This window comes from Pleurodeles waltl, chromosome 10, assembly GCF_031143425.1.
Source record: "Pleurodeles waltl isolate 20211129_DDA chromosome 10, aPleWal1.hap1.20221129, whole genome shotgun sequence".
In the NCBI taxonomy this organism is placed as follows: Eukaryota; Metazoa; Chordata; class Amphibia; order Caudata; family Salamandridae; genus Pleurodeles; species Pleurodeles waltl.
This window is the reverse complement of record NC_090449.1, coordinates 611,188,880-611,208,261: the sequence shown is the minus strand read 5'-3', so window position 1 is coordinate 611,208,261 and position 19,382 is coordinate 611,188,880. Positions and strand designations below refer to the sequence as shown.

Genomic DNA, 19,382 nt, shown 5'->3' with positions numbered 1-19,382 from the left:
GGGTAAGGAGTGAGCTGATATAGAAACATTTGTGAAAATAATTTGTTTGGTCACTTCGGAAGCACAGCATGATCTGGACTTCATTAATGAGCGTTCTTTGTCCATAACTCCAAATATTAAACATCTTTATTGTCAAAGTGGTAACTTATTAAGTTCTGCAATTTTTTAAAAAATGTAAGCAAGAAATTACTGAATACGTTCCACAGCAAGTCATGCTTGGTTGACCGCCAGAAACATTTAGTCCCAGATTTAAGAAGGCCTAGCGTCTCCTTGTTCCACATTAGCGTCATGTTTTATGACGCCAATGTGGCTCAACGAGACCCACATTTTTGCGTCATTTTTACAAAGTGACGCAATGCATGCATTGCATCACTGCGTAACCCCTTGCGCTACATTATGCCTGCGCCAGGTATAATGTATGCAAGGGGGGCGTTCCCCTGTTAGGGGGACCGCAAAAATGGCACAGTGAAATCTATGAGATGCCACTGCACCATTTTTAGCGGCTGTTTTTAATGCCTGCACAGAGCAGGCATTAAAAGGGGGCACGTCATTATTCTTAATGGGCCCCTATGTACCTTGAAGAATTAGCTTCAAAATGTTGGGCGCTAATCCTGCAAAGTACTACAATAGCATAAAAAATGATGATGCTATTGTCCCTAATCTGCGCCATGGTGTGCGGTATGTTTAATATGGCACACACATGGTGGCGTTAGTGGGGCGCTAAGGGGCGCAAGAAAAGTGGCTCTGCATATAATGCACAGCCACTTTTCTTAAATTTGGACCTTAGTGTGAAACTTGATGAGTTAAAATAATGTGGCTTTGTGAGGTACAGGCTGATTCAGGACAAATATAGCATTTTCAAAACCAATAATATATAAAAAACAAATACATATTGCCTTAAGAGTAATCTATTTATTTAAACAAGTTTGTACATAACATTAAATGCCATTTTGGACAGCTCACAACCTTGAGGTGTGCTGAGTGGTCGAGACAGGTTCAAGGAGACAAACTCAAGGAGAAATACTCTAGGGCACAGACTGTGAAATGCGAGTCACCTCTTTAGGGGCAGGTGAACGATGCAGTTGTTGCTCCGGGTCAGAAGGTCGAGTGGACGGCTGTCTGCTATGAGCTTGTTAGAAAGGTCAGCCTGGAGCCGCCTCTGTGTAACCTTGCCTGTGCTGCTGGAATGAAGGGCCGGTGAGTACATGAACCCTGCGCAGCCCGTGAGTGTGTTATGTTTGCCGCATGTTCCAGTCAGCAATTGCGCCCCTCATGAAAGCATTTTTTACTGGCGTCAAATCTGCTGATGGGTACTTCAAAGCGCCTGCGGTCATGTCTATTAAGAGGGTCTCGTGTAACTCTAATAGGCTGTGTTGGCCTCCGCTTATGCCGCATATTATTTAAGAAACTGATGTAGGACATGATAAATCAATAGAGAAATATGTATGCCTTAAAACATTGCACGTTATTTGGCACTGAGGAATTCTATCCCTTATTCAACCAGAAATTGTTCTGTTATTAATCGCCTGTCACTTCATTAACCTATCTCACATTCAGCACACCAACTTCCATTACTACATTTTATTATATTTTATTTTGATTAAATTTGCTTTTGCCTTACTACCCTTTTGCCCTATTTTTAGCCAAAAAACGTAGCTTTAATTTACGTGATAGACCTACTTTTGATACTGTAAAGACAGGCAATGTCAGGGGCGTAACACCACACCCCTGTAGGCCCTGCAGTGCAGGGGGTTCCAAACCTCTAGAGCCTCTGCAGTACAGGGGGTTCCCAACCCTTTAGGATGGCCCATTAAGCCCAAGGTCAATGAACATCTATGATATATGGAAAACTCAAATGTCCATCATCTCACCAGGCAGGCCCCATCATTTTGCATTAAGTTACTGGGGCATGTGGTGCAGGGGGGCCGTGGTAGGTCAATGTAGTTGAGAATATCCATTTGGGGTGTACCCTAAAGCAGAAAACTGCCTTGGGGTGGCTTGGCTCAGATTCCAGCCTAACCTCACAAAACCCACGTCTTAAGTTATTTTTTAATATTGTCATGTTGCTCTGTGCTTTTGATGTTTGGAGGCAGAGGTTTAGAATAAGGCAGTTAAAGTTAGGAAAGCCATGGCAAGTTTTTTGATTTTCCTTAAAACAAGAGATGCACAAAATCTCGTCACTGAAGAAGCAGATCCCTGGATAGGGAGTTTATGTCAGAGCTCGAATACCTGAGAGGACCAATAGAGCAAAATGTTTGATAGGTAAGAGACAGCCCTTTAAACTGCAGACACAACGAGCTATGGGCATAAAATGTGTCCTGCGTAATACTTCGACTTTTGAGCTTAAGCTTGCACGCAACCAGTAGTTAGTCTTGCTCTGACAAAATTGAGGAGAAAACAACGATTTTTCATACGGAAAAAGTGGTAGCTTTTAGCAAACATTACAAGGTAGGACGTGACATTGTAATAAGATTCCTGTTACTAAAACAGTAACTTGTTTCAGACAAACTGAATACAAAATGCCATACATGCCTATCTCCAGACATTGTTAAAATACATATTTACATCTTCAGGCCAGATCACCCTCCTTAAAAAAAACACCATTACTGCTTTAATAGGAACTCTGGTCAAATGATAATTTAAAATTATGTAAATTGTTCAAACCTTGGTTTCAGTTGCTAGTTTACCCAACAGGAGCACTGCCTGACCTAATGTATCTTATAACTCATAAAGGCCGAAGTGTTGGTCTCCTTTGATTACCAATTTAAAGTTTTCACATCTGCAATGTATGTTTTCGTCATGTACATGCACCATTGCCACTAAGGGGCTTTCAAATGGTAAATAAGTAGTTATTAGTAGCTATACTCAATTGCTTGCCACAACGGTACTCAACCTACAGTGAACCCCGATACAGATAGATGTGTTGTTTATTTCATCAAAACACAGCCCTGATTGCTTTATTGGTAACCAGTGTCAGCTTGATTGTCATAGTATATTATGCACCTAACTATACCTCGTTGGAAAACTGCAAGCTTGACGGCACAGCTGGCATCAACAAGGCTCTGTGTGGTTAATTCAGCCATTTGTGGGAGGCGGAATTGGGTGTAGTGATTTATGAAATCTTACATAATCAAGAGTTAGTGGCTTAAGTTTGCCACTCATTGTAGGGTGACAATTGATGCTTATAATGCTGTCTAGATCGGACATTTCACTGGGTTTAAGGGAGGGACTTAATCCAACAGGCACCAATTAAATAATATGTTTCAGGAAGATGATCTTCCATAAACTGAATCTCCATTCTATCATAATTCACATGCAAAGTGTTCCCTTCCATCTTTATTTCAATGGCTCCTGGGCAGTCCCCAAAGAAGAGCCCATTTCGTGAGCCAGCAGTGCACCCTTTGAGCCTCTATGCAGGGAGAACATTTAACATTACACAAGAGCCATCAAAAAGCAGATCTTTGAGGAATTCCACATTAGCAGTGCTTCTAAGAACCCGTCTTGTGTTCCAGCACCCCAGTGGAATCTTGCTTTCTTAGTAGCAAACACTGCAGAACATTTCAACGGGATCAATGCCGGGGCAATATACTCATTTCCCAGCATTAATATATGTTCTCTAGTTTGAACCCAGAGGTCCTGACATCTCTTTTAGAGCGAAAGCGAAATTGAAATTTGCCATAAGAGAGTTAAATTCTAACCATTCTTGCATTTTAAGGAAAATATATAGTGGAGTTAATGCCTAAAATATTTCCCATTCCCAAATAATTAATTACAGTTATTAAGCAGCTCTTTTTTTCCTTGTCTCATGAGCTCATACAATGACATTTGGGATAACTTCTAGACTATTAGGTGAACTTAAAACACAAGGATTGGAGTACAAAGAAACATAATCTACTCTGTGCACCTTCTCCACCACCATAAAATAAGATAAACAATAATGTGCAGGGGCTAAATGCAGCCATTCAGAACCCAGTTCTTAGAATTCATGGATGTTACCAAAGAAGATATCGAGCATTCATAGCACTCTAACCCAAGTTATGCAGTTTAATATGAGGACTACACTAGCATTATGGAGCAATATAAGTCATCTGGTATATAACCAAGCAGGAATCGAAGAGTTTGGACTCGAGCAATATGGAAACCACAGCATGTTTAAGTTTCTAATATTTTTAAAATACCTTCAGTATAGATGCATCTTATGACATTATTAAACATGGAACTTGGAAGCTCATAATACATGTCTACAATGAATCTGGTTAGATATTTAAGAAAAGGACCAGGGTTACTTTTATGGAAGGGTTTATAAGAACACCAGAAGAAGGAACATACTGATAACAATGGAAAATAGATGGCCAGCAGCATCTAAAATGAATAACCCTCCTCTGTGGTGATGATAATGGCAGTCGTTCCTAAACAATGAATCACACACCATGTCACTGCTTCCCATCTAGTCCATGTCTAGCCTACAGTGGTCATGCAGCTGTGGCTAACAAAACAGAAGAATGGAGACCATTTTAGAGGTCGTGTTATTTCTAATGATATGTCTTCTTCTCAGATGTTCTGTTTGAGCCCCAGTGGACATTTATAATCCTGAACGTCCATTTCATTTGGTTTCTTATGAAATGCTGTCTCTATGGTTAAGTTCAATGTACAAGTTGTCCATATTGTCTGTGAACCATATAATTAAATGTTTTGCTCAGTACCTATTCCTCTGCACTGCACCGTTACCAGGAGTATCTTGCATTATTTTGAACTGACTATATTGTCATGTATTAATGATATGGTGACAACATAAAATCATTACTTTGATATTTATGCTCTCATCACATTTACTGTGTTTCTAAAGAGGGGTAAATATACAATGTAGTTTCTTGCCAATGCAAGAAATATTGCTTGAATGATTCCTAGGGGATCATTCTTTCCTTTGTACGACTGTTTTTCCCCAGATAGGTGCAAATCAATTTTGAGGGTCCCGCTCAATTTCAGCTCCTCCAAATTTTGTTCTGGTGGTTGCCTACCCCCAGTAATTGCCATGCAGCCTGCTTGGGATTCCTAGTGGGTTCTCCGAACTGAGGGTACTACATTGCCCCTGCATTAAGGGAGCTGCTGGAATAAAAAGTAAAATTAGGAACAAAGATATATTTTACTATGAATATATAATTTTTTCTCCCTATGCAATGGCAAAACAGTATTGTTAGAAATGGGGTTTTTGGTTGGCAGTTAGGTTGCCCTCTGTCCAAGCAAGAACCCTCACTCTAGTCAGGGTAAGTCACACACAATCCAAAATCAGCCTGTGCTCACCCTCCGGTAGCTTGGCACGAGCAGTCAGGCTTAACTTAGAAGGCAATGTGTAAAGCATTTGTGCAATAAATCATACAACACCATAGTATAACACCACAAAAATACACCACACAGTGTTTAGAAAAATATAGAATATTTATCTGGATAATTGTAGGTCAAAACGATCAAAGTTGCAATACGAATTTGTAAAGATATCACTGAAAAGTGATATTAAGAGTCTTTAAGTCTTTAAAAAGCAATAAAGTGTCTTTCAAGCACAGAGTACCTGGTTTCTGGTGGGAAATCTCCTCAGAGGGCCACAGGAGAAGAGATGCGTGGAAAAAGGGGTGTGTGCGTCGTTTTCCGCTCAGCACACACAGACTTGCGTCGTTCTTTTCCACGCGGGGAAGTCGGGCGTCGTTTTCCGGCGCGCAGACAGTCTCTTTTTGTGGATCGCGGGGATTACCAGATGTCCCGGTCTGTGCGTGGATTCTCCTGCTTATTTTCCGGCTGCGCGTCGTTCTGCGGGGCTGCGCGTCGAAGTTTCGATCTCACGGTAGGCGTCGCGTCGATTTCTCCTTGGAAGTCGGGCGTCGTTTTCCTTGCGAGGCCGTGCGTCGAAATTTTGGTCTCACGGCAGGCGTCGATTTCTCCTTGGAAGTCGGGCGGCGTTGTCCTTGCGAGGCCGTGCGTCAAAGTTTCGCACTCACGGTAGGCGTCGCGTCGATTTCTCCTTGGAAGTCGGGCGGCTTTGTCCTTGCGAGGTTGTGCGTCGAAGTCTCGATCGTCCCGAGGGCGTCGCGTTGATCAGCGTCGGTGTGCGGCGTTTTTCTCGCCGTGAAACAAGCTGTGCGTCGAAATTTTCGGCGCACGGAGCGTCCACGTGAAAGGCAGAAGTCTTTTTGGTCCTGAGACTTCAAGGAACAGGAGGCAAGCTCTATCCAAGCCCTTGGAGAGCACTTTCACAGCCAGACAAGAGTTCAGCAAGGCAGCAGGGCAACAGCAAGACAGCAGTCCTTTGGAGAAAGCAGACAGGTGAGTCCTTTGAGCAGCCAGGCAGTTCTTCTTGGCAGGATGTAGTTTCTGGTTCAGGTTTCTTCTCCAGCAAGTGTCTGATGAGGTAGGGCAGAGGCCCTGTTTTATACTAAGTTGTGCCTTTGAAGTGGGGGTGACTTCAAAGAGTCTCTAAGAAATGCACCCGGTTCCCTTTCAGCTCAATCCTGTCTGCCAGAGTCCCAGTAGGGGGTGTGGCAGTCCTTTGTGTGAGGGCAGGCCCTCCACCCTCCCAGCCCAGGAAGACCCATTCAAAATGCAGATGTATGCAAGTGAGGCTGAGTACCCTGTGTTTGGGGTGTGTCTGAGTGAATGCACAAGGAGCTGTCAACTAAACCTAGCCAGACGTGGATTGAAGGGCACAACAAGATTTTAGTGCAAAGAAATGCTCACTTTCTAAAAGTGGCATTTCTAGAATAGTAATATTAAATCCGACTTCACCAGTCAGCAGGATTTTGTATTACCATTCTGGCCATACTAAATATGACCTTCCTGCTCCTTTCAGATCAGCAGCTGCCACTTCAACAGTGTATGAGGGCAGCCCCAATGTTAGCCTATGAAGGGAGCAGGCCTCACAGTAGTGTAAAAACGAATTTAGGAGTTTTACACTACCAGGACATATAACTACACAGGTACATGTCCTGCCTTTTACCTACACAGCACCCTGCTCTAGGGGATACCTAGGGCACACATTAGGGATGACTTATATGTAAAAAAAGGGGAGTTCTAGGCTTGGCAAGTACTTTTAAATGCCAAGTCGAAGTGGCAGTGAAACTGCACACACAGGCCTTGCAATGGCAGGCCTGAGACAAGGTTAAGGGGCTACTGAGGTGGGTGGCCCAACCAGTGCTGCAGGCCCACTAGTAGCATTTAATCTACATGCCCTAGGCACATGTAGTGCACTCTAATAGGGACTTACAGGTAAATTAAATAGTCAATCATGGATAAACCAATCAATAGTACAATTTACACAGAGAGCATATGCACTTTAGCACTGGTTAGCAGTGGTAAAGTGCTCCGAGGTCAAAAGCCAACAACAACAGGTCAGAAAAAATAGGAGGAAGGAGGCAAAAAGTTTGGGGATGTCCCTGTCAAAAAACCAGGTCCAACATGACCCCCCACCAGCCTAAAGCCAGGGGAGAACAATCACTATCCTGATGTACTTCCCTGTTTGAGGCGACAGAACAAGGACCCAGGCCCACAACAGCAGGGGCATGCTCCAGTTCTTCGCCTTCCTGACTCCAATTGGATCCCTCTGTCCATACTCTCAGGGCCCACTAAGCCCATCCATGGGGAACCTATCTCCTTTCCTGCGGATCCCATCTGTGCAGCACCTAACCTTACTTTGCTCACAGATGTATCCCAGGAGCAGGATAGTACCCCCATGACCAACATAGTGGTGTTGCCCACTCTACCCCTGGGGTGTGACACTTGTCCCCTCCCCAGGGATAACTCTGTCCACCCGGACAGCAAGCCACAGTGATTACTGACAGCTGCCAGGGATGAGAGCCAGGCCCCAGGCCTCTCAAAGCTCTTCAACCACTGTGGCTGTGGAGAGTGGGGGGCGGTAGCCCCAGGTGCTGGGCACCCTTTAACCACTCTCCCTTCCACCAGGTCAGGGATGACAGCCTGAACCTGGTCCTCCCCTCTGGGGCTTTGTACCCTCCTTCCTGGAGCGGTACCCCCAGAGTCCAACATGGCCAGGGGGCTTACAGAAGTCGCCCTGTACCATTCCTCCACCAGTGCAGGGCTGTTAACCTGCCACTGGCCCTCCAACCTGGGGTCTGTACCTTCAGGTGGGACTAGGGCCCGGGGTGAGGCTTCCCTCCCCCTGCCCTCCCTTCTGGGGTCCAGCACCCTCCAACTAGGAGTGGCCTCCTCAGAAGACAACATGGTAGGGGCACTGTTATCAGTAGCCCCTCCCTCCAGGTCCAGGGGGACACCCTGAACCTGGTCTTCCAGCCCAGGGTCTGTACCCTCAGACTGGATCACCGCCTGGCAAACCAGGACTTCCTGGGGGGCACGCCTACCCCCCACCAGGTCAGAGTTTAACCTCTGCACCTGCCCATTCAACTCAGAGTCACCACCCTGAAGTTGAACAATTGCCTGGCACGCCAGGACTTCCTGGAGGGCACACTGACCCTCCACCAGGTCAGAGTTTAACCTCTGCACCTGACCATTCAACTCAGAGTCACCACCCTGAAGTTGAACAATTGCCTGGCACCCCAGGACTTCCTGGAGGGCACACTGACCCTCCACCAGGTCAGAGTTTAACCTCTGCACCTGACCATTCAACTCAGAGTCACCACCCTGAAGTTGAACAGTTGCCTGGCGCACCAGGACTTTCTGGGAGGCACACCTACCTACCACCAGGTCAGAGTTTAACCTCTGAGCCTGGTTCCCCAACCCAGGGTCACCACCCTGAGGTTGGGCAATTGCCTGGCACGCCAGGACTTTCTGGGGGGCACACCTACCCCCCACCAGGTCAGAGTTTAACCTCTGAACCTGGTCATCCAACCCAGAGTCAACACCCTGAGGTTGGACAATTGCCTGGCACAGCAGGGCTTCTTGGGAGGCACACCTACCTCCCACCAGGTCAGAGTTTAACCTCTGAACCTGGGTATCCAACCCAGAGTCAGCACTCTGAGGTTGAACAATTGCCTGGCACGCCAGGACTTTCTGGAGGGCACACTGACCCTCCACCAGGTCAGAGTTTAACCTCTGAACTGGGCCATTCAACTCAGAGTTACCACCCTGAAGTAGAACAATCGCCTGGCACGCCAGGACTTCCTGGAGGGCACACTGACCCTCCACCAGGTCAGAGTTTAACCTCTGAACCTGGTTCTCCAACCTAGGGTCACCATCCTGAGGTTGGACAATTGCCTGGTACACCAGGGCTTTCTGGGGGGCACACCTACCCCCCACCAGGTCAGAGGTTAACCTCTGAACCTGGATATCCAACCCAGAGTCACCACCCTGAGGTTGAACCATTGCCTGGCAGGCCAGGACTTTCAGGGAGGCACACCTACCTCCCACCAGGTCAGAGTTTAACCTCTGAGCCTGGTTCTCCAACCCAGGGTCACCACCCTGAGGTTGAACCATTGCCTGGTATACCAGGACTTTCTGGGGGGCACACCTACCCCCCACCAGGTCAGAGTTTGACCTCTGAACCGGGTTAGCCAACCCAGAGTCACCACCCTGAGGTTGGGCAATTGCCTGGCACCCCAGGACTTTCTGGGAGGCACACCTACCTCCCACCAGGTCAGAGTTTAACCTCTGAACCTGGCCATCCAACCCAGAGTCGACACCCTGAGGTTGGACAACTGCCTGGCACGCCAGGACTTTCTGGGGGGCACACCTACCCCCCACCAGGTCAGAGTTTGACCTCTTCACCTGGTAAGCCAACCCAGAGTCACCACCCTGAGGTTGAGCCATTGCCTGGCATTCCAGGACTTTCTGGGGGGCACATCTACCCCCCACCAGGTCAAAGTTTAACCTCTGAACCCGGTTATCCAACCCAGAGTCACCACCCTGAGGTTGAATCCTTGCCTGGCATGCCAGGACTTCCTGGGGGGCACTCTCACCCCCCACAAGGGACACGCCGTCCCCAAGGGCCACACAAGAGTCTGGTTGGCGCAGGTCTCCCGACCTCTGCCCATCCGGCAGAGTCTGGGTTTCCCCCAAACCAGAAACGGTCTCACCTGGGTCATTCCTGGGGGGCTCTGCTCTCAGAGCTGACCCCTGACTTTCAAGATCCTCCACTGGGGTCTGCCACCCCCTCTCAACCCTATGTCTGGACTTCTGCACCCCCTCACTAGGAGTGGTACTGCCAGACACCAGAACTGTTGGGATGCTGTCTACAGTCATCCCCCCAAGTTCTTCTGCCACTGCGGGGCTTCCCTCAAAAGGTGGCCCTACGGTACAGGTTAGGCTCTGAGACCTACCTGGGACACTACAATCCTTTCCCACCTCACTTGGTCGGGAACCACCTAGACCACTCCCTTCAGGAGCACCCCCAAATGCCTCTTCAGACTCTCTGGTACTCACCCAAAAGTCTGCCTCCACTGTAAGTTCCCTGGGGTCAGAGAACTCACACTCCACCTGGTGTTGGCGTAGCTCTGGAAAATAAGGACCAGACATATGCTCTCCAGCAATTACATCACTCTGCCCTTCACATGTATTAACCACAGTACCCTTCACCCAACCACCTAGTAACTCAACCTTGGAAAAGCACTCTACTTCACCCTCCTGAGACTGGTGAGACAGTATCTGTCTGTCCCTGACACTCAACCCAAACTCTTCTGGGATGTCTCTACACTCTATATCCAGGACGTCCACCAGGGGGGAACCCTTTTCTCTGTCACTCTCTGCTAGAGTCAGTAAAGTGTCCCTCCCCCCAGTAGGAATATGACTCCCTGTGCCAGTTCCCCAATCCTTCTCAGGGACCCTGTGCATAACGGGAACTACCTCATACCCTTGAACCGCCTGGGGTGTGTCAACTCTCTTCTTCAAGTTGGGTACCACATCTCTGGGCTTGTGCCCTTCTTCAGCAGTACTAGATGCAAGATTTTTGCTGCCACCATCTGAACTGGACTCAGCCCTTCCGGCCTCCAGTTTCAGCTCTTTACAGCTCAGCTCTTGAGCTGCAATCTTTTCTTCTTCCAGGGCTAAGAGACTTGCTGCCTCAGCCCTTTCAATAAACTCATCTAGCTCTTCCATCCACCGTGCTTGAGCCATGAGCCATTCTTTTTTCACTGGGTCTCTTTCCTCATCTGAGTCGTCCTCCTCCTCCTCTGAGGGGTACTTAGTCATTTGGTTTCTTGCTGCCTCTCTCTCTGCCCATCTGTCTTCCTCCCAGACTATGTAGGCACGTAGCATCTCTGCTTTAGTAGATCTCTTTGCTACAGGAAGGCCACATTCTCTGCAAAGCTTCCTTAGGTCAGCCTTAGTGAGGTGGTCAGTAGGCAAAAAGAATAAGTAGGTAAGCGATCCCATTCTGATAGGATCTTACCAGCAAAAACCAAAATCCAAAGTCCAAAATATCAATAGTATATCTAGGAGGACATCAGAGACCAAAAGTCAAAAAAGAGATAAAAAATCAAGTTGACCTTCAACTGTGGGTAGGTAGTGAAATACTTAGCTACTGTATGTCACTGCACAAACACAAGTCCTATCCTCACCGCTGATCACCAATGTTAGAAATGGGGTTTTTGGTTGGCAGTTAGGTTGCCCTCTGTCCAAGCAAGAACCCTCACTCTAGTCAGGGTAAGTCACACACAATCCAAAATCAGCCTGTGCTCACCCTCCGGTAGCTTGGCACGAGCAGTCAGGCTTAACTTAGAAGGCAATGTGTAAAGCATTTGTGCAATAAATCATACAACACCATAGTATAACACCACAAAAATACACCACACAGTGTTTAGAAAAATATAGAATATTTATCTGGATAATTGTAGGTCAAAACGATCAAAGTTGCAATACGAATTTGTAAAGATATCACTGAAAAGTGATATTAAGAGTCTTTAAGTCTTTAAAAAGCAATAAAGTGTCTTTCAAGCACAGAGTACCTGGTTTCTGGTGGGAAATCTCCTCAGAGGGCCACAGGAGAAGAGATGCGTGGAAAAAGGGGTGTGTGCGTCGTTTTCCGCTCAGCACACACAGACTTGCGTCGTTCTTTTCCACGCGGGGAAGTCGGGCGTCGTTTTCCGGCGCGCAGACAGTCTCTTTTTGTGGATCGCGGGGATTACCAGATGTCCCGGGTCTGTGCGTGGATTCTCCTGCTTATTTTCCGGCTGCGCGTCGTTCTGCGGGGCTGCGCGTCGAAGTTTCGATCTCACGGTAGGCGTCGCGTCGATTTCTCCTTGGAAGTCGGGCGTCGTTTTCCTTGCGAGGCCGTGCGTCGAAATTTTGGTCTCACGGCAGGCGTCGCGTCGATTTCTCCTTGGAAGTCGGGCGGCGTTGTCCTTGCGAGGCCGTGCGTCAAAGTTTCGCACTCACGGTAGGCGTCGCGTCGATTTCTCCTTGGAAGTCGGGCGGCTTTGTCCTTGCGAGGTTGTGCGTCGAAGTCTCGATCGTCCCGAGGGCGTCGCGTTGATCAGCGTCGGTGTGCGGCGTTTTTCTCGCCGCGAAACAAGCTGTGCGTCGAAATTTTCGGCGCACGGAGCGTCCACGTGAAAGGCAGAAGTCTTTTTGGTCCTGAGACTTCAAGGAACAGGAGGCAAGCTCTATCCAAGCCCTTGGAGAGCACTTTCACAGCCAGACAAGAGTTCAGCAAGGCAGCAGGGCAACAGCAAGACAGCAGTCCTTTGGAGAAAGCAGACAGGTGAGTCCTTTGAGCAGCCAGGCAGTTCTTCTTGGCAGGATGTAGTTTCTGGTTCAGGTTTCTTCTCCAGCAAGTGTCTGATGAGGTAGGGCAGAGGCCCTGTTTTATACTAAGTTGTGCCTTTGAAGTGGGGGTGACTTCAAAGAGTCTCTAAGAAATGCACCCGGTTCCCTTTCAGCTCAATCCTGTCTGCCAGAGTCCCAGTAGGGGGTGTGGCAGTCCTTTGTGTGAGGGCAGGCCCTCCACCCTCCCAGCCCAGGAAGACCCATTCAAAATGCAGATGTATGCAAGTGAGGCTGAGTACCCTGTGTTTGGGGTGTGTCTGAGTGAATGCACAAGGAGCTGTCAACTAAACCTAGCCAGACGTGGATTGAAGGGCACAACAAGATTTTAGTGCAAAGAAATGCTCACTTTCTAAAAGTGGCATTTCTAGAATAGTAATATTAAATCCGACTTCACCAGTCAGCAGGATTTTGTATTACCATTCTGGCCATACTAAATATGACCTTCCTGCTCCTTTCAGATCAGCAGCTGCCACTTCAACAGTGTATGAGGGCAGCCCCAATGTTAGCCTATGAAGGGAGCAGGCCTCACAGTAGTGTAAAAACGAATTTAGGAGTTTTACACTACCAGGACATATAACTACACAGGTACATGTCCTGCCTTTTACCTACACAGCACCCTGCTCTAGGGGATACCTAGGGCACACATTAGGGATGACTTATATGTAAAAAAAGGGGAGTTCTAGGCTTGGCAAGTACTTTTAAATGCCAAGTCGAAGTGGCAGTGAAACTGCACACACAGGCCTTGCAATGGCAGGCCTGAGACAAGGTTAAGGGGCTACTGAGGTGGGTGGCCCAACCAGTGCTGCAGGCCCACTAGTAGCATTTAATCTACATGCCCTAGGCACATGTAGTGCACTCTAATAGGGACTTACAGGTAAATTAAATAGTCAATCATGGATAAACCAATCAATAGTACAATTTACACAGAGAGCATATGCACTTTAGCACTGGTTAGCAGTGGTAAAGTGCTCCGAGGTCAAAAGCCAACAACAACAGGTCAGAAAAAATAGGAGGAAGGAGGCAAAAAGTTTGGGGATGTCCCTGTCAAAAAACCAGGTCCAACAAGTATTATCTATAATGTGGCACAAAAAATGTTATGATCAGCGAAGGAGTAGATAAATCAAGAAAACAAATGGAAGAGTCTACAGTGAAGCAGAAGGGTTTTCGGGATCTCTGCTCTTCATATCTGAAGACAAGTATACCATGCGAAGTGGAAACACTGGAGCTACTGTAACATTGTTGGAAGACCTGTATGAGGTTGTACAAGTTGATGCACGTTTTGGTTAAATGTTAGTGTACATGAAGTATTAAATGAGTGGATATGGGTAAGAAATGTGGATTCCGATTTACTTGGGCTACGCAGGAGGTAAGAAATATGGGTAACAATCAAATCCATAGCAAGTTTCCCATACGTCTATCAGAAGCCTTTAAGTCACTTATCTGCAATGTGATTCCATTCACATACAATACCGGAGCATGCTTAGTACATTTATATTGTTTTCTATTTTTCAACACTGATATAAATTATGTATTGCTTTAAAAAAGCTTTTAACATTTTCTAGAAGGAATTAAAGGTGGAAGATATCTTCCCAACTTACCACCAAGTTGCCAATCACCATGACCAGCATGAAGACCAGGATGCAGAGAGGCTGCCCAGCTACCTGCATGCAGTCCCACATGGTTTCAATCCACTCCCCACAAAGCACACGGAAAACAATGAGAAAGGAGTGGAAAAAGTCAGACATGTGCCATCGTGGCAACCGACAGTCCTCGTTGATCTTGCAGACACAATCTTCATAGTTTTTCCCAAAAAGCTGCATTCCCACCACAGCAAAAATGAAGACAATGATGGCCAAAACCAGAGTGAGGTTTCCCAGAGCACCCACTGAGTTCCCAATAATTTTGATAAGTGTGTTTAATGTGGGCCATGATTTTGCCAGTTTGAAGACTCGGAGCTGCAGGCAAACAGACAAAAATATGTTTAGGGTCTTAAACTAGACAATATCAGCATAAACTGTGAAAATATATTAAAATTGTTTATGGTTATTTCGTGTACATTCTGAGACACAAAGTTCCGACTAAGAATTGAACAGTGCACTCTCAAGTCTTTTTTACTGTTAACTCATGACATATGTCTGTAATTATCATTTACTTTAAGTGACATAATTCTTGGAAAGATTTGTTTGGTAAGGTTTTTATAAGAAAACACATATACACAGCGGGGGTGCATGCATCTGGATATGGTGCGCCTGTGCAGCCTCCTAGTAGAATATTGGACTCACAAAAGGCCCTATTTGGCCTTATCTTTGTACCAGTGCAAAACTGAAGCACCGGTCTCCAGGAGCTACAGCTAGCAGCTGACATTGCCACTTGGCTTATTGGTCATTGATGTGACTTTTGGCCATATCAAGTACCCTGTGGGCCTAGGCCTGGACACAGCGGCCACTACATGTTCTTCACTGCTGGTGTTGCAGTGCCTGGTAACTCTGTTTGTAGTACCCTTGATTTGCTCTGTTCTGGGTTTGCCCTGTCTGCGCTCGACTCCTGCCTTAGACTCCACATCATTTGTCAGATGGACAGGATGTTGGTGAGCATTGACAAACATGCAGAGCGTCTAGATATGGTGGAAAGGTGAGTGTCTGAGGTGGAGGATGAGTAGGTCTCCATTCCGGAGACACAGAAACAGCAGCAGAAGACACTTATCATAATACAGGCAAAGGCAGAAGATTTAGAAGCTTGCTCCCATCAAAAAAATCTACATATATTGGGCCGAGCAGAATCCACAAATGTTGGGAATATGGAGCCCTTTGTGGAATGACTCTCATTGACTTGGAGGGGAGAAAGATCTTTTCTGATATCTTTGTTGTGGAGCACGCTCACCGCTCTCTTGCATCTCATCCAGTGCCGGGGACCAGGCCCTACCCGATTATCATAAGACTGCTCTACTACTTTGACCGCGATGTGGTGCCCCGCTGGTCCTGGGAATTGCAGACACTTCACTATGAGGACACTGAGCTATCCATTTTACCTGATTTCATGCCATATGTCCTGGAGATGCAGATACAGTTTCTTCCAGCAAAACGAAGGTATAAGAACTGAAAGTGGACTACACAGTGCTTCACCCAGCTCGCTTACTTGTGACAGTAGATGATAAGACGAAGATTTTCAGTGACCCTAAATTCCTGTAGCATTTTCTTATGCAGCAAGAGGTGGCAGGTGCTCATCGGTATTCACCAGGTCAGAAGAGTACAAGCCTAAAGCCTCTCAGGACCTAAAGGGCTGCACTAACTCTTGTTTCCCATTTTACCTAACTTTGGAGCTAGCCTTTTCCTCCTATCTTCTGCACTGTTTATTTCATGCACTGTTGAATGTGTTCATGCTGACAATGTGAGGGGGTAGTCTGCTCTATTGTCCTGGTGCTGGGGTGGAGCTCTTCTAGGGGATGTGGTGGCTGCTAGATGTGGAGGCTCTTCATGGATTATCAGGATTGCTCTTTCTGTGGACTGATTGTGGGTCCTGGGTGTCGGTTGCCATTATGCTGGGATTAAGTTTATGTTACAATCCTTATGGGTGGTTGAAGGATGGATCTGTGTGTCTGTGGTTTTAAGTACAGAAGATAAGCCCACACTGTCCTTATGATGCAGCCTTCTGTGACTTTCTGTAGCAGGACGCTCTGCAGGCATTATCTGTCCCCTTGTGTGTACCACATTGTTCATCTTGGGTTCTTACTTTAAGGGACATCGGGAGGGTCTGGGGTGAGTGATGTACAGCTGTGTCATTTGTTGGGGGTGCAGCATGGGTGGGGTGTGGATGGAGTTCTGTACAACTACTTACTTTGCACGGGAGAGTGCCAATAGCGCTACAAGGCTTGTAGTGTGTCTAGCTTCTTCATCTAAAGTGGCGTGCCCAGTTGGCAGAGCAGTGAATGTCAAAGTGGATGCAGGGTTCCCATTACACATGAACTTCTTTACATGGAGAGTACGGGGTGAACAACAGCAGGAAAAATCATAAAGTGATACTGTACCTGCAGTGTCATAAAATTGAATTAGCCATTTTATAGGAAACACACCTGGCCCCTTGCAGTGGACTGCTCACATATGACACATGAGGGGCACTTGCTATGCAGTAGGTTTCACTACGCATGCGTGTGGTGTCTTAATATGGGTCCGACATGACTCTGGCATCAAGCTTCAGCATGTTTGTGTGGATCCAGGGGCTGTTTCTTAGTGGCGCAACACAAACATCACTTTGCCATATTGTTGTTGGGGGTATATGGCCCCAACTACGATGATGAGCAGTTCCATTAAGATCAGCATGCTGGGCTTGCTCAGTATGGGGGCTTGCCGCAGATTTGGGGTGCCAACTTTAATTGTGTCTTATCTCCAGATATGGATTGCTCCGGAGGTCCTCAGTTGTGGCCTGTGCCATCACTGTTAGAGGACTGTTAGATGTATGGCGCTATTGATTCCCTATGTGCAGAAGGTATACCCATTATTCCCCTGTCTATGACATACACGCATGCATTGATAATTGTCTCTTGGCTCAGAGTCTAGTGTCTCATGTCCGGAGCTTCGAACATCCACTACAAACATACTCTGATCATTCTCCCGTTTTGCTGGTTCTGGATCTAGATGGCTTACATCCCCCAGCTTTTTCCTGATGGTTCCTGCAGTATTCTGTGCTGGACCCTGTGTTCCTCTCAGGTGATAGGTGAATTTTTCCATACTAATTTGCAGTCTTCTGAGAAATTTTTCACTATTTGGGAGGCATTTAAAGTTTATATTTAAGGAGGTCTCAAATCATGCAGGTGTGTTCCGCTCAATCTGAGGCCGCCTGGCGAGGCTGAAGATGAAACTTGCCGACTTAGAGAGTGTAAAAAGTGAAATGACAGAGTAGAGTCTGCTGGGCAATATTAGAGCTCAGCTGGCTGACTTTGATGAGCTGGCTCAGAGTGAGGTCACGCACCTGGGTAAATATGTGACCGCACAGTTTACTGGTGAGGGCTCACAGCTGGGCACTGCACAGGCAGCCCTTGTTGGACCTAGCTTAGAGGACAGCAGGGTGCTGTCTATTAAGGATGAATAGGATGCATCTCTACACGCAGTCAATCAAGTGGCAGATTGGTTTCATCGTTCATATTCTAACCACTATGCTTCCCAGATTACTCATGACGAGCAAGCAACAGCAGACTACCTGTCCCATATCAGCATGAAATGTCTAACGGCGGCACAGAGGGAAAAACTCATGGTGCCGCTTTGTCCTTCAGAGATTGTGGCGGTTTGAAGGTTATGCCAGGCGGAAAGGCCCCGGGAACAGGCAGACTGATGGTGGCCTTTTTTAAGACTTACCTGAGCAAACTCATGTTACACTTAACCTCTTTGAGGAGATTGTGAAGGATGGGCACATGCCCCCCAAGATGTGTGAGGCACTATTAGTCACCCTGCTTAAACCAGGTAACCCAACTAATTACTGTTTATCCTACAGACCATTGTCATTATTGAACACTGTTCCAAAAATCTTCTTGAAAATACTCGTGAACCGCTTAGTGGATCTACTCCCAGAAATAGTAGGACCAGAACAGGGTGACTTTATACCCGGTCAATCACACATATACAATTTCCGCATGCTCTTTAGCTCAATTCCCATATTGGCCCAGAGGTGCATGCCACAGTATTTTTTTTAGACGCAGAGATAGCATTTGATTCAGTCGAGTCTGGGTTTATGCTCTCTGTGCTGGGCTGCGCTGCGTGGGGGATATTTTCCTAAAACTGATTCAGGTTTTATACACTGAGCCAATTGTGCACGTCTGAATAACTGTATAGTTTCAAGCCAATACCTATCATGAGAGACACGTGCCATGGTTGTCCCCTGTCCCCAATGTTATATGATCTCATGGCTGAGCCCTTGGCTTGTGCACTACGTGAATACCATGCCCACCAAGGTACACACTTCCCACATTATAATCTGATAGTGTCAGCATATGTGGATTATATTCTTTTATATTTCAGAAATCTGGGATGCAATCTCTCTTCGGGCCTCAGAGAGGTCATGCTCTTCTGTTGTCACTCTGTGTTATGAAGCAATTGGAATAAATCCCTTATCTTCCTACTAACTGCGGCCATGACCTAAGTACCGCTTGAGTATCCATTACAGTGGACAACCGAATCAGTGAGATATTTAGGCATACAGGTCCACATGGACCTGAGATAGTGACGTGGGAGAACTTTGGGAAAGCAGTGCACACCTCATGAAGGATATTGATAGTTAGATCCAGCTGCCCCTTTCTCTTACAGTCGGATTGCCATCAAGAAAATGGTAGGGTTGCCCCACTTCCTGATCTTAATTGCTAACATCCCCATGCTGCTGCCCAGTGCGGTTTTCCGGACCCTGCATGACTTGATGGTGAGCTTGGTATGGGCTGAAAAACAGCCACGGGTGCAATGGGACACGCTCACACTCCCTTATGCATTAGGGGGGTTGAATGTACCAGATCTTGAAGCTTGTTATCATGCTGCCCAATCTATATTTGCTCACTTTTGGCTCCATGGTCTGGCAAATCTCCTCCATTTGTGGATGGATCGAGATGCTGCTCTCCCATTGTCTTTGGCCCAATTTGTGTTCAGCAAGGCGATGTGTCGTTTTCACACTGTGGACCCTTCTGG

General features: G+C 46.8%; 1 protein-coding gene across 2 annotated transcripts in view; it reads right to left on the bottom strand.

Annotated features, from left to right (window-relative positions):
- Window positions 1–19,382, bottom strand: part of LOC138261759 (sodium channel protein type 5 subunit alpha-like) — a 957,661-nt gene that overhangs the window by 416,843 nt on the left and 521,436 nt on the right. For both annotated transcript variants that reach the window (XM_069211083.1, XM_069211084.1), the window contains one exon: window positions 14,319–14,675. In XM_069211083.1, the coding sequence (XP_069067184.1) occupies window positions 14,319–14,675 (357 nt within the window). The remainder of the gene's footprint in view (window positions 1–14,318; window positions 14,676–19,382) is intronic.